Source organism: Heliangelus exortis, chromosome 5 (genome assembly GCF_036169615.1).
Source record: "Heliangelus exortis chromosome 5, bHelExo1.hap1, whole genome shotgun sequence".
NCBI lineage: Eukaryota > Metazoa > Chordata > Aves > Apodiformes > Trochilidae > Heliangelus > Heliangelus exortis.
In genome coordinates this window covers 34,780,174-34,793,619 of record NC_092426.1, presented here as the reverse complement: position 1 = coordinate 34,793,619, position 13,446 = coordinate 34,780,174, and the positions used below count along the sequence as shown (strand labels likewise).

General features: G+C 36.2%; 1 protein-coding gene across 14 annotated transcripts in view; it reads right to left on the bottom strand.

Annotated features, from left to right (window-relative positions):
• Positions 1 to 13,446, bottom strand: part of PCNX1 (pecanex 1) — a 91,666-nt gene that overhangs the window by 31,174 nt on the left and 47,046 nt on the right. For 9 of the 14 annotated variants that reach the window (XM_071744525.1, XM_071744530.1, XM_071744527.1 and 6 more), the window contains 8 exons: positions 11,191 to 11,408; positions 9,972 to 10,125; positions 9,205 to 9,237; positions 7,214 to 7,385; positions 4,092 to 4,202; positions 3,555 to 3,646; positions 2,190 to 2,299; positions 385 to 490 (listed from right to left, as the gene is read on the bottom strand). In XM_071744525.1, coding sequence (XP_071600626.1) covers positions 385 to 490; positions 2,190 to 2,299; positions 3,555 to 3,646; positions 4,092 to 4,202; positions 7,214 to 7,385; positions 9,205 to 9,237; positions 9,972 to 10,125; positions 11,191 to 11,408 — 996 coding nt within the window. The remainder of the gene's footprint in view (positions 1 to 384; positions 491 to 2,189; positions 2,300 to 3,554; positions 3,647 to 4,091; positions 4,203 to 7,213; positions 7,386 to 9,204; positions 9,238 to 9,971; positions 10,126 to 11,190; positions 11,409 to 13,446) is intronic. The other 5 variants (XM_071744528.1, XM_071744531.1, XM_071744532.1 and 2 more) reach the window with 1 other exon arrangement.

Below are 13,446 nucleotides of genomic sequence, written 5' to 3'. Positions count from 1 at the left end.
GAACAGCACACATAAAGCCCTTGCTCATAATTACTACAAGGACTGCGCTAATATGATTTTGCCACCATTACCTCTTTCCCACTAACTTCTGCACAAAAGTATCTATTACAATATGATGTAGAAGAAAATCCTCAACGATACTTCATTGAATTCATATCAAAATTCAAATTCTTTCACACTTTTCTAAATAACTCAAATTGCAATACCAGCATTATACTCTCAGCACACTGGGGTTCATCTGCAGATTGAAAGGGAAATGCTCTGATATCCACTCTAATCAAAACAACAGTAATTAACAAGTGTGAGCTACACAAGATCAAGATTGATTCTATAAAAAACAATATTAAAAAACCAAAAAAACCCCACTAAACCAAACCTACTTACCACAGAATTTCTAAGCTTTTCAGGTAAAGGATCTTTTACTTCAGACAGAGGATCCTCAGGGTTTTTGTCTTCAGAATTAGGAAAAAATTTTGATTGCACTAAAGAGCTTAAAGAAAGTGAAAAAAAGAACACACTGAGAAGCATGTATTATTCTATGTGGTTTTAGAAGAATTAACAATGTCAATAGACATTACAAGTTGATTACAAGAGAAAATCATCCTTAGTGCTTAATAATTAGTGCTTTCACACATGGCTGGGTAAATTTACAAAGATGAGATATCAGTTTTATAAAATCATTGGTTCTCTGGTTGCACACAATGAACACCAATAAAGACAAGTAAGTAGCCAAATGCTGTTCAAACAGCAGTTACTCCAGTACCAACAGCAGTAACTGAACAAATATTGAATTTTAAGTGAAGTTCTTAGTACTCAGTTCATAAATAACTGAACAGAAATGTAACTTGGGGCAAAGTTCAGAAGCGTTCTAATTGTCAATACCAATTAGAAAACCAAGAATACCTTTGTTTAATTCAAACTTCAACAGCAACAGAAAAAAAATCTATACTAGCCTGAAGTATTAATGAATTAGACATGCTGAACCCAACTACTAAATTCTTAGCAGACCTTGCTGGTACTGAAGCCCAAGAAACTTATACCCAAGCTTTTAGAAGACCATATGCAGCACTGTTAGCCATGCCCAAGTGTCTTGCAATACCTTAATGGGATTTTTTTCTTACAATATCCTATGTGGTACAGAAATATATATTACTTCATACAAGAAGCTCACTACAGAGAGAGCCCTAGATCTACAAAGGCAACTACATAATGAAAAATATACTGCAATGCTTAATCATGCCACATCTGGCTAAACAGGTGAACGTGCAAGTCAAGCACAGGCAATAGTACTTGGAAAGAATAGGTATCTAGGGACAAGGACCTCATACCAACTGAATAAAGTCACCTGAACCAGGAGTAATAGGACAAGGTTTAGCTGTCAACCCAAAGATAACAATTTCCCTTCTGTGACCATTCACTAATCATTAATGTCCCCGTTCACAGAAGTGCCCCCTCATTACCTACCTGACTGCTACTTACCAAATTCATCCAACATTATGGCTAAATTTAAATCCAAGTTCAAGCTCTGCCTAACCTGGGTATGTGACTGAGCCTCTATTGGCTACTCTGTGGGAAGGGTTTCTCCTGTTTTGTTTTACACACAATTATTAACTGAATAGGAAATACTGAAATCAACAGATCAATACTCCCAGCTCAGAATAGCAACACGTTTCCCCATGCTAGGTGGGAACACTCGTCACCAAAACAGATCCTTATTGTTTTGCATCTCAGATGAAATTATTTCAACAAACCTTATGAGCACACATTCAAGGTAAGAAAACACTAACAAAAAAAGTCAGAGAAACACTTAAAAAAAAATCCATGTGAGCTTCAGCCACAACTAGTGGCCTTGAGCATCTCTTTGAATAAAAAATGGGTACAAGTTGCTCAGCACCAACGCACCAGCAGAAAGATGTTGTGTGAATGGCATTTTGGAGGACACTAGCAGGAAGTTAAATCAGATTTTGTAATATAAGTGATTTGCCAGAAGTCACAAAAAAAGGTGGTTGTTAGAGGAGGAACTAGGTGCAAAACTTGAATTTCTCTTTAAATACTGAATCAATCTTACAGTACTTTTTTATAATGCTGGTGACTACCAGTTTCAATAGTACTAACATGCAATAATATAAATAATGTTCCCTTGTGACTTGCTTCTTTCTTGGTGAAGGGACACAAACTGAGTCACTTACAAAAGTACAGAAGGGTCACTACTTTGTCTGCTGAGATGATAGGATATTGCCACTAACAAACCACAAAATACGGAGAAGAGAACTGGAATATGCTGCCCATCCCAAGAATCCTAGAGACAGAAGTGAAATGTTAGTAAAAAGGAGATACATGATACTTATCTGACATACAAAATTATGCATACAAAAATATGTAAGAGAATAGTAAAAATAACTACAATTCCACAAAAATCAAACAGGAATTTTAGCACAAAGATATGGTTCAATTTTTACCTACATCTCACTATAGATAAGCAGCTCTTAAGATATTGATCATCCCTTGAGCCTACATCATCTTAATCATTATATGGGCATCAGTTTTCATAACCCTTATGAAGAATTTCCTGTATTTCTTGAAATTATTGCTTCTCAGATCTGCATTTAGACACTTCATAATTTTGAGTTACCTACAGTTTTATTCAGATTTTTTTTTCTAATGTGCTGAATTCAGAATAAATCATTGGCCTCATTTTTGGTTTTGTGATCTGTACTGGATCTGTAAAGATGAAACAGTGATTCTTTTGCTAAGGCTTGTTTATTTTGACAGATGTGTTTACAAAAGGCTAATGAGAAAAATGTACAAATTCACAGAAAGGTAGTGATGTTTTGCAGGTGATAGCATCATGTGAATATTTCCTCTATCAAGTTTTTTCACTCTCTGTGACAGAGTGGGAGAAAGCCAGCAAACTGAGCTGGAAGGCACACGTGCTAGGATAATTTGTGAACTGAGAGAATTTGATTATTGACACACACCTGAATCTAACAAATCCACCACACTTTTCAAGAAGAACTGGCATTTCAAGCAAGGAAAAGCTGCTGGTTTGGCTGCTTTTTTTCTCTTTGCCAGCTACCTCTACAGGTATACCTCTTCACTTTCACACTACCAACTACTTTCTTAGTTTCTTCTGAAGTAAAAATTCATTTGAAAGGACTATTTATAGTTTGTAGCAGTACAAAAAATATTTGGATGACCAATTTTGAAAGGTTAACAAACCAATACCTGCAGACTGTGCTAGAAACAAGCTGCTTAACATGATTTTTTCAAGACTCAACATAGAATGGAACCGAAGGTAAGTGTCATGTGTTTTCAGCCAAAAAAATCAGCCTGTTTATGCAGGCACAAATCATACACCTTTGAAAAGTAAAAAGTATGCTTTGTTCCTGCATTGCACCTCCTTTATTGGCATCACAGCCAAACAAGTATAATGTTCTACCAAATCAGACTAATATTTCTAATTCATTTTTTGCATATTTAAGCATCTAAGGCACAAAGCAGCAGAGGACAAACCCCAAAACATTAATGTATGCTGTGTTTAAAATTCTGCTCACCTTCAGGGCACCATAGCACAGTCCATACAACAATGCTACTGCCACAATACTACAGATAAAACTGTAAAGTGCTGCAAGCAGGCTTGTGGTAGCTGAATATCATAGAAAAGAAAGAAAAATTTAACAGTAATATAATTAGGTTAGAATTCAATACTTTAGTTTAAGAAAAGCCCTCTAGTTGCAACAGCCCTATGACATCACAAAAATCCCACCCATAGCAACTACTTGTACTTTCCCCTAAAATTTCTTTTCAGAGCATTTCTGTGGTTTTATTTCCCTCCTCATTTATTTAACACCATTACCATGGCAGTGTCTGCAACAACAGCTGCAGACTCAGCCAGCTGAGGAATAAAGTATACTTCTTGATAGACTTACTAGGACTTCAATTTTATTTCTCAATTATCAACCAGAAGTCTATTAGTACTAGTATTCTATGTCTAGAGGGCAGGAATACAGTGTAATCATTAAAATTTTTAACTACTCTGATGGCTGCTCCTAATCTAATGCTTTCATCAGTGATATAAAAACAAGACTCACCATTGCCACCAAAGACATGAATATCCAGCTGTTCACAGAGATACATCACAAATGTATTCACCTGAGGCAGGAGACCAATGAAGAATACTATAGGGAAACATAGTGTAAACACTACAGAGAAAAAAAAAATAGTTGGAAAAGTGATGAGAACCATAGCAGGGTAATGTACTCTTCAGTTTAATTTTAGAGTATCATACACACCTTTAACCCATCATCAATAAATTATTTCTACAGAAATTACATAAATCATTATGTAAATCTCTACTACAGCAACTCAAAACTTGCTATATAGAAATCTATATATAGATATACATAGATATATATAGATATAGAGAGAAGTTACATAGACCACCAGAAGACTTCTTGTACACCTTGTTTTAATCACTGTAGAAATGGACACAGGCCAAGTCAAGCTTGTAATTTTTATTTAGCAAAGATCAGCCAAAAGTGTTTGCAGATTTTAAAGTTTTCACTCACTATAAATGAGGCTTACTTGAGCCTCTCTATCTGGAATTAAAGGAGCAAGTTAATAGCAGCCACACAGATGTAGGAAAGGCCAAGCCTTTCACCTCCATGTTTTCTGCCACTAATAACATCTGACAATTTTACTCATTTTCCCACACCATTTATAAAAAGTTCTGATCCTAAATGGCTATATTTACATGGGTATCTGTATGAAACATGAAAACCTCTGCAAGTTATACTATTTAAGAACACAAAGATAAATGAATGCCATTTAACTTTAATAGAGAGAATGGTACGTCCTAACCTGTACATATCACTTACTTTCTATCTTAAGGAAAAAAAGATGCAGAAATAACTCTCTTTCATATAACTGTTAGGTGGTTCAGATATAATCTGCAAACAGCAGCATATCTAAATTCTAGGTTCTGAGAGACAGAAGGCTCAAACTGTGAAAATAATCCTAGAGGACAAAAAAATCTGAAGTTATGGAGGATTTTCAGTAACTTTATTGACTTGAAGTTTCAGTGACCAAAAGAAGAAACCAATTTTAAGGTAGCCTGTAAAGAAAAGTCTCAAGTTTAGGATTCTAACTCTAGTATCCAACCCTTCTGTGGATATAAAGGATACCACAGTGGAAATGGGTGCAGTAAGATAAATACTGAGAATCTGATTTTTTTTTTCCCCCTGCTCTTGAGTAAAGTTAAACTCAATGCTGTTTAATAAGGAGAGGTGAAAAAAACCACTGAGTTCTGCATCTTTTTGCTGAAATAATTAGTAAATTGAGACTAAAAACCTGATTAAAATATTTTTCAGATTTCTCAAATCCAACCTTTACCCCAAATCATAACTTAAGATTGACTACATAGGTGACAAACAATACTGTTCCCTCACTGACAGTTTAAAAAGTTGATTTGTGAAGGCCTCTAAGTGGAACTGTCTTGGGTCCACTGAAAACAAGGTAGATCTGGGTATACACAATTTTATAGAGTAATCCATCTGATTTCTGATGGCTTTTAAAGCCTGTAATGGAATTGCTCTCTAACAGGGATCACCCAAGCAAAACCAGAAAAAAGCCGTTATAAATGTGGAGAATATTTAGACCAATTCATCAAGTCCAAAATGTGAGACAAAATGTAAATAATTCAGAGCTGTCCTCACTTGCCTCTTGGCAAGGACTTGGAAGTTCTGCTATCAAAACAGAAAGTCTGCCTTGCCCCTCACCTGTTAAGTTCTATTACCAATGTCTGAGAATGGGAAAAAAGGCACATGAGACTGTACTTTTTATGCTAACAAAGTTTGTTTGCAGCCAGCTTGCTTTGCAATACACACAGCTCTCTGAAACAGCACTTCAATTTAGATAAATTCTTACAGATTTTCCTTCCTCTCCAAAGAGGTGATCCCTAGCAGATCATCCAAATAACCTTGCTCCATTAAAGATTATATGAAAAGTTCCCATATTAAGATGGCCTCCAAATGTTTACATTCTCTTTTCCTTTCTATGGGCTCTGCTTGAGACTATGTAGCTTTTACTATTTTAAATAAATGTCGATAAATTTGGGGAAAAGTTTGTCATTTGAGGGTAGGAATGAGGTGGGGAGTGTTGTTTGGTTTTTTTGTTGCTTTTTTTGGGGGGTGAGGGAGAGAGGATGGCAAAGGCATTCAACACCAGCACTATTTTAAATGCACTGTGCCTCCCAGAACACAATGAAAATACTTCATGCAGTCCAAAACTATATTTTTGGTATTGCTAAGAACAGACATATTTAATAAGACTCAATCTGTCTGTAATGCTTTTTATAACTGTGTCCATACCTGTTATACACAATTGCTAAACACAACCTGATTTAAGAGGACTCCTACTCGTTTGCCAGAAGCCCCTCTAGACTATGAAAGACTCAAAACATTTCTTTAACTACTGAGCAGCAGTCCAAGCACAGGGCAGCATATCCAGGTTAAGAAGTTAAGAGCAGAAGTTAAGAATAAAGAGCAGAAGGTTCAGGGATGAGAAGTCCAGAGGAGGGCCACAAAAAGTGCTGGAGCCCCTCTCCTATGAGGACAGGCTGGGAGAACTGGGCTTGTTCAGCCTCTAGAAGAGAAGGCTCCAGGGAGACCTTAAAACACTCTTCCAGTACCTGAAGGGGTCCTACAAGACAGCTGGGGAGGGACTTTTACAGGGCCATGTAGAGATAGGACAAGGGGTAATGGTTTAAAATTGTAAAAGGGTGAATTAGGGTTAGACATTAGAACAAAATTATTTTCTGTGAGGATGGTGAGACCCTGGCACAGGTTGCCCGGAGAGGTTGTGGATGCCTGATCCCTGGAAGTGTTCAAGGCCAGGTTGGATGGGGCTTGGAGCAACCTGGTCCCGTGGGAGCTGTCCCAGCAAAAGCATGGCAGTTGGAACTGGATGATCTTTAAGGTCCCTTCCAACCATTCTATGATTAAGACACTAGTTAATAAAAAGCTACATTTTTTCTTCCCATCGCATATTAGTGTCTGATTTCTGCTAAACTTAGCAAAGGTAAAACTACTCTTTCAAAAGAAACCAGATGAACTGTGTTTAGAATGTGATGATACAACAGTGTCATAACAAGATGCAGTGGAGAAAGAAAAAAAAAGATTTCTACTGTGGTGCAGCAAAGAAAAAAGCCACTCACCTATAACTAAGTCCCTGGCTGACATCAGCAGCAATGGGTTGGTGAAAGCCATTCCATACAACCTGAATCTTGTTGTAGATATGTTTCTGCTGCCATAATCCAACAGCCAAATAAGACCACAACATAAACAGAAATATACAGGCCTACTATAGGCTATGATACGATTATGACCCTGTTTAAAAAGGAAAAGAACATTGGTTTCATTAGTAGCAGAAACAGTAATTGCTACTCTTTTGGTACACATAATTTCAGAACCCAAATTAATCATCATTCACCAATTAATGTGCTGTAACCTCAACACATCCTTACATTTTGTTTATAAAATTCTTACGCATTACTGTCCTGGTTTGGGCCAGGATAAAGGTGATTTTCTGTCTTGTACTTTTGCTTTCAGCTATGTCTCTTGTAAGTAGTTGCACTTGCTGAAATTAACAGCAAGTTTCTCAGGCAGTGTCTGCTTCTAGGACTGATAACACTTGATGTTTATAGTTTCTGCTAGAGACTGGTGTGCAGAGCCAAGGACACTGCTCAGCTCTGAGGAACATTTTATCCTCCAGAATGAATAAAGAGGTCCCACCTGCAGCCTCCTTTGGGGAGGAATGGACAAGATAGATGCCAGAATTGATCAAACAGAGTATTCCATCCCATACACATCATACTCAGTATAAATTTGAGGGATCACAAAGGTCAAACCCCTTCCTGCTTCCCTTTCTTCATCTGTTCCCTGTTTGCTTCAGCATCCTGGAAGGATTTCATTTGTTCCTCTGCCTGTGACCCTGATCCATGCCAACCTGAATCTGTGTGTTCCTGCCTCCAGCTCCCGACTGCTGCCAACTCCAGGATTCCAGCCTGGACTTTCCTAGGGCTGCCCTGCAGCCTCGGTGGTGACGTGAGAGTTGTTGGGGAGGAGGAACGTGGTATCAATTTTCCTGTATATTTGTATATATTTAGTAATTTTTCCTATTTATCATTACTGTTTCATTAAAGCTGCATAGTTTAGTTTCCAACCCATAAGTCTCTCTCCCTTATTCTCTCTCTTTATCAGGAAGGAGAGAGAGATTAATAGAGATCATCTGTTACTCAGTTTAATTGCCAGGCCAGTGTTAAACCCTGACAATTGCCTAGCAGTGATGTCTTTTTTTGTGTGGCTTTGATACAACAAGGTCAAAATTGATTAAGACTGAGCTATGTTTACCATTATTCTCCACTAAGTTTTTAAGTATTTTTCTTGCAATACTAAATGCCAGAGAAACTCTGAAGAGGCTTTCTAAGCAATATATTACTTTTGAAGATTAAACAAATTTATTACTCAGGTACTTCTGCTAGAAAAAAATATTTGTACTTGTGTGTTTGTTAAAACATAGAACTTCTTCCTTAAAGTGATATGAATTACTCATTGCAGAGAAATAATGCTTTTTCTTTCTTACTTAGGACATTAGAAAAGTGTTGCCTTGGCAATCCAGCAGATGTACAACAGAATATAAACATATTGTGGAACACCAGAACATTAACAATTCAATCCTCAAATGCAAATGCTCACTGAAGCATCACACACTCAGCTTAACAGTGAAAAAATAAGGCTTTGTGCATACCAGGACTAATGGATAGAATGATCTACAAGACCAAAACAGATCAAAGCTACGTCAGTTCATACCAGCACAGCAAATTAAAACATTAAGACTACTTCTCAGTATAATTCCTTGAATAAAAAAGACTCATCACAACACATACCAAGATACAGCTCTATAGTAAAAGGTGGGCTCAAAGCAGGGAGGACAATATGTGCTAAAAACAAAGAAACAGTATGGAATAGGAGGAAAAAGTATCAGTTTCCTTCTCACACACTAACATAAGCCTTCTGTGCCTTGTCAGATGATCAAACCTGAAATATCTGATTTGGAAGATTTAGCAACAAGAAGTTGAAAACATCAAAAAGATCAGTTCTCTATGTAAATACTAAACTGGTGCAGTGGTACATGCTCATGACTTACATGTCGAGGGGAAGAAGAATCTGGCTGAACGCTCTGAAACCAAAATGGAAAGAGGAAATTTACCCAATCTACAGATAGGTGCATTTACCTGCCCTCCTCCCCACCTTCTTGAATAAAACTATTTTATTTAAATCTATTGTTAATTTTACAATTTCGAGACACTCTAAAGCCTTAAAATAGTACAACGTATTAAACCATAAAATCTGTTCAGAGTAGATAACCCAAGTTTTAAAAAACACCCTCATTTTAAAAACTTTTTTGAACACAAACATGGTAGACTTAAAATTTAGAATTTCCACTCTAATAGTCTAATCATAATTAAAAAAAATAATCCATTAATTACAAAACATACCATTGACAATTGTCCAATAAAATACAGGATTCTGATTTAAAAACCACTTGGATACAATTGCTAAAAAAAAATGCACTGAGGTGCACCCACTGAAAAAAAAAAAACTCAGCAACATACAACCAAAACAAACTTCAAGTTTAGACTGCAGACTGTTTTCAACCAGTAAGAAAAGTCTCATCTTTGGGAAACGAAAAAATACACAAGAACAACATATAAAAGGTTGGTTGACAAGCATATGCAGAACCATTCCAGTGAAGTGACTTTGCACACCCATCTATCAAATTTTCCCTGAAGCCAAAGTTTACTCATTTTTTTTTAACATGCATTTTTTTCCTTAAAGTTCTAAACTAGCCTGCAAGACCCAACCAAATTTATTTCTGTTGTTTGTAGTAAGTGAAGATAGAAATTAAAATACCTTCAGCAGCGAGTACTGACAACTGGCTATTACCAGGCAGAATTGGAAGACCCAAATATCCTTGAAAAAGCCCTCTATAAGTAGCACAGAGCCCAGAAATGCAACTAGAATAGCTAGGATGACAGCTAACACGTTTTCAAGGATCTCACGGTTCCTGTATTAGAGAGAGAGAAAAAAAAAAAGGAAAAAAAAAAAAAAAAAAAAAGATAATTATAAGGAAACTGTGTCTAAAAAAAGCTGCAAGGGAACAGTTACATTCAGAAGTTAACAAGAGTCACACTGCTGGCAGTCCAGTAGTTAAGAACAGACTTGAACTTACATAGACTGTACCAGCACACTGTCTTTTAACAAAGCTACCAGGATTTCAATGAGAGCTGAGAGCAATTATTATCTTATGGACTTGACCTTTATGACAGCAGAAAATAACTCCAGCAGATAACTTCAGAAATAATTCTAACACTGAGCCAGAAGCACTGTCTGTAACACAAATCTACATTCAAGGCTCACATGGGATGATTACAAACCTGTGAAAAATATAATTATGATAGCTTATTTGTGTATAATCTGTCATTCAATATTTAGCAATGAAGAAACTAAAACTACTCTCTTGGCTAAGTCATATCGAGTGGAATAAAGAGAATTCCATATAATTTTGGAAGTGCTTACAACAGAATTAATAGAATTTCTGCCCAGCAAGAATCATTATTATATTGTTTATCTCAAGGACATTCATCACCAAAATCTATATACTCTATATACTGCAAAAGCTGGTAATTAGGGGTCGGGTGTCACCTTTGTTTTATTCCCCTATGCAGCATGGACAACACAATAGAGTATCAGATGACCCTGTGGAACAATGCTTTGAAACAGCAGGTAACTTCTGTTTACTTGTTGGAATACTGTAAATGTAAGTTGAGTTCTAGACTCTTTCAATTAGCTTTGGATTTTTTTAATCATTATTTTTACAAGGGAGCAACAAACCTCTCTTTGATCATTCAAATAGGTTATTGTCCTAGTCAGGCAAACTGAGTTTTGCACTGCCTGAGAAAAAGGAAGAGTAGCCTTCATTATTTAAAAAAAGCCCTGCATTTTGTATATTCTTTCATCTTTCAGAGTACATAAATCCAGCTCTCCAAGGATCACTTTATCTATATTACTCAGTTTAGTTACCATTTTCTATCTTTAACCTCTGTGATCTAGTAACATATGAGGATCTCACCTATCAAATAAAGCCAGAAGAGTTAATCTATCAAAATTGATGCTAATCCAGAGCTTCGGCAGGATCCAAAAGCGATAGTACTGCTTGACTTTTTGAGCTGCTTCCTCTTGAGGTTGCATGTGGTCCTGAAGGTCAGGGCTCAGGTCTATATCCTGCTGCTCCAGCAGATCTGTATCCATGGTCAGCAGCCTGTTCAACCTGATCTGAGGAAGAGAAAGCTAAAAGAAAGTCAGTATTTTAAAAAGGCTCATTTTTATTATATCACTATGTTCAACTGAATACTGGTTTGGAAAAAAGCCCACCAAAAACTAGTTATTTAGCTTCTCTTATAAGAAGCTGAATGTTAGAGCCTGTCAGTTTTGAGGCTTCCACTAACTTTTTCTGTCCTTATCATGGCAAATGAATAGCACCAGCAGTAATAATAGTATGGTTACAACACAAATGTTTGGCATTATAGCAAATGGCTCACTTCAAATGAAACACGAACACATCTTCCAAGCACATGATTGCATTTACCCTGAAAACTTCAAATTTGAAGACAAGTAAACTGATACATGAACAGGAATCACACCTACTATAGGAATAATCCAATTCTGAACTTAAATAAAGTACAGCTTATTTCCTATAATCAGCTGATCTGCATGCATGCTCATGCTGAATTTTTTTTTGCATGACAAAGCAGCTTATTCATGCATCAGTGATCAAATTCAAACTCACTAAATTCAGAATAAACCTGGAGACAATGTAAGAAAAAATAAAATCTGTCCTAACTAGCCAAATACGATTTATAACTGATTACATTTCTTCCTTATTTTTTAGTTTGACATTTTTGAGTTCTCTTGGAACCACAGTAATACTAACAACAATATAGGACATTTAAGTAGAGTAACCAGAAGGCTAAGAAGTTATTACAGTATGTATGCATTGTCTAATCCATTTTATAAATTTCATCAACAGGCCAGGAAACATGTTAAGGTACTGCTCTTTGTTCTTAATATAATGGTTAAAATGTCATTTAATGAAAAAGCTATCTTTTAAGGCAAAATGGAAAATTTAAATAGTCACGTCACATTTAAGTGTACAAATTACAGGGTTTTATTGCTTACTGTTTTTACAATTATCTTGAAGTTTAACATTTGATTATACACTTATGAATAACTTTTTTCATGCCTCACTAAAGCATCACTGCGACTATATTCAGTCTGCTCTTCATTCCTAGAAAAATACTCAAAAGACCAAGCAAGAATACTCCCTGTCTAAAAACATTTCAAATATACAGGTGCTGTTTTGGCAATTTTCGTAAAAACTTGGTCCTTGAAAAAGGTACAATCACCATAACATAGAATTCATTGCACTAATTTAAACATTCAGCAAAAAATTTCTATTTATCATATGAATTTCACTTTTACAAGTACAAATTTGCCTTAAATTTAATTATTTCCTCCAGTGGGACTTCCAATGGCAAATAAACAGCACATAACAGGTAATGCAGCCTCTTTTTTGAAGGCTACATTTTCAAGAAGGATGGTGGAAAGTACAGACAGCTCCCCTGTCAGACACCAGGTTTGAAGAGCACACTCTTGATCTAGAACATGGTCAGGCAAACGGAGGTCTCTAGATCCTCTACCAAATGCTGAATCCATTTTTCTTTTTCCCCTCTTGTGTTAAGTATTTATATTAATACTTTTTGAAGTATTTAAGTAATTCAACATAGTTTGCATAGGCTTCCTAGCTTAAGAATCATGATCTTGAGAACTGTGACCATTTGCACTGTTTCCATGACACAGCAATACTAGGCTTCAGAACTGAGTACAGAAATGTCTGAACTTGACAACAGTAGGAAAGCTCTGAAATCACAAAACTGAGGAACAGAACAAAACAGTGTGAACCTCCACTTTGCATACGAATTAAGATTTCTTTCTGTTGCCTGCTAATCATAGTGATGCACAGAAGGAAAACTCTATCCAAGTTGTCCAGTCATCTCCAGAAACTTTTACAAGGTATCTCAGAACATCCAATTTCCATGGGATTTAGAAAATCACTATGCTTTAGATCAGAGGAAGCAATTTATATTTCAAGTGCTATTCAGAAGGATGAATGCGTATGCATATGTGAAGACACCGCAACAATGAATATTTTACCTTCATTTAAACCAAGGCAAAAATCCTTCTTAAGAACAAAGAACTACCACATCGGATGATCAATCAATACTGTAAAATCAGAAAGTCCTCTGATTTTTTGCATGCTTTTAAAAAT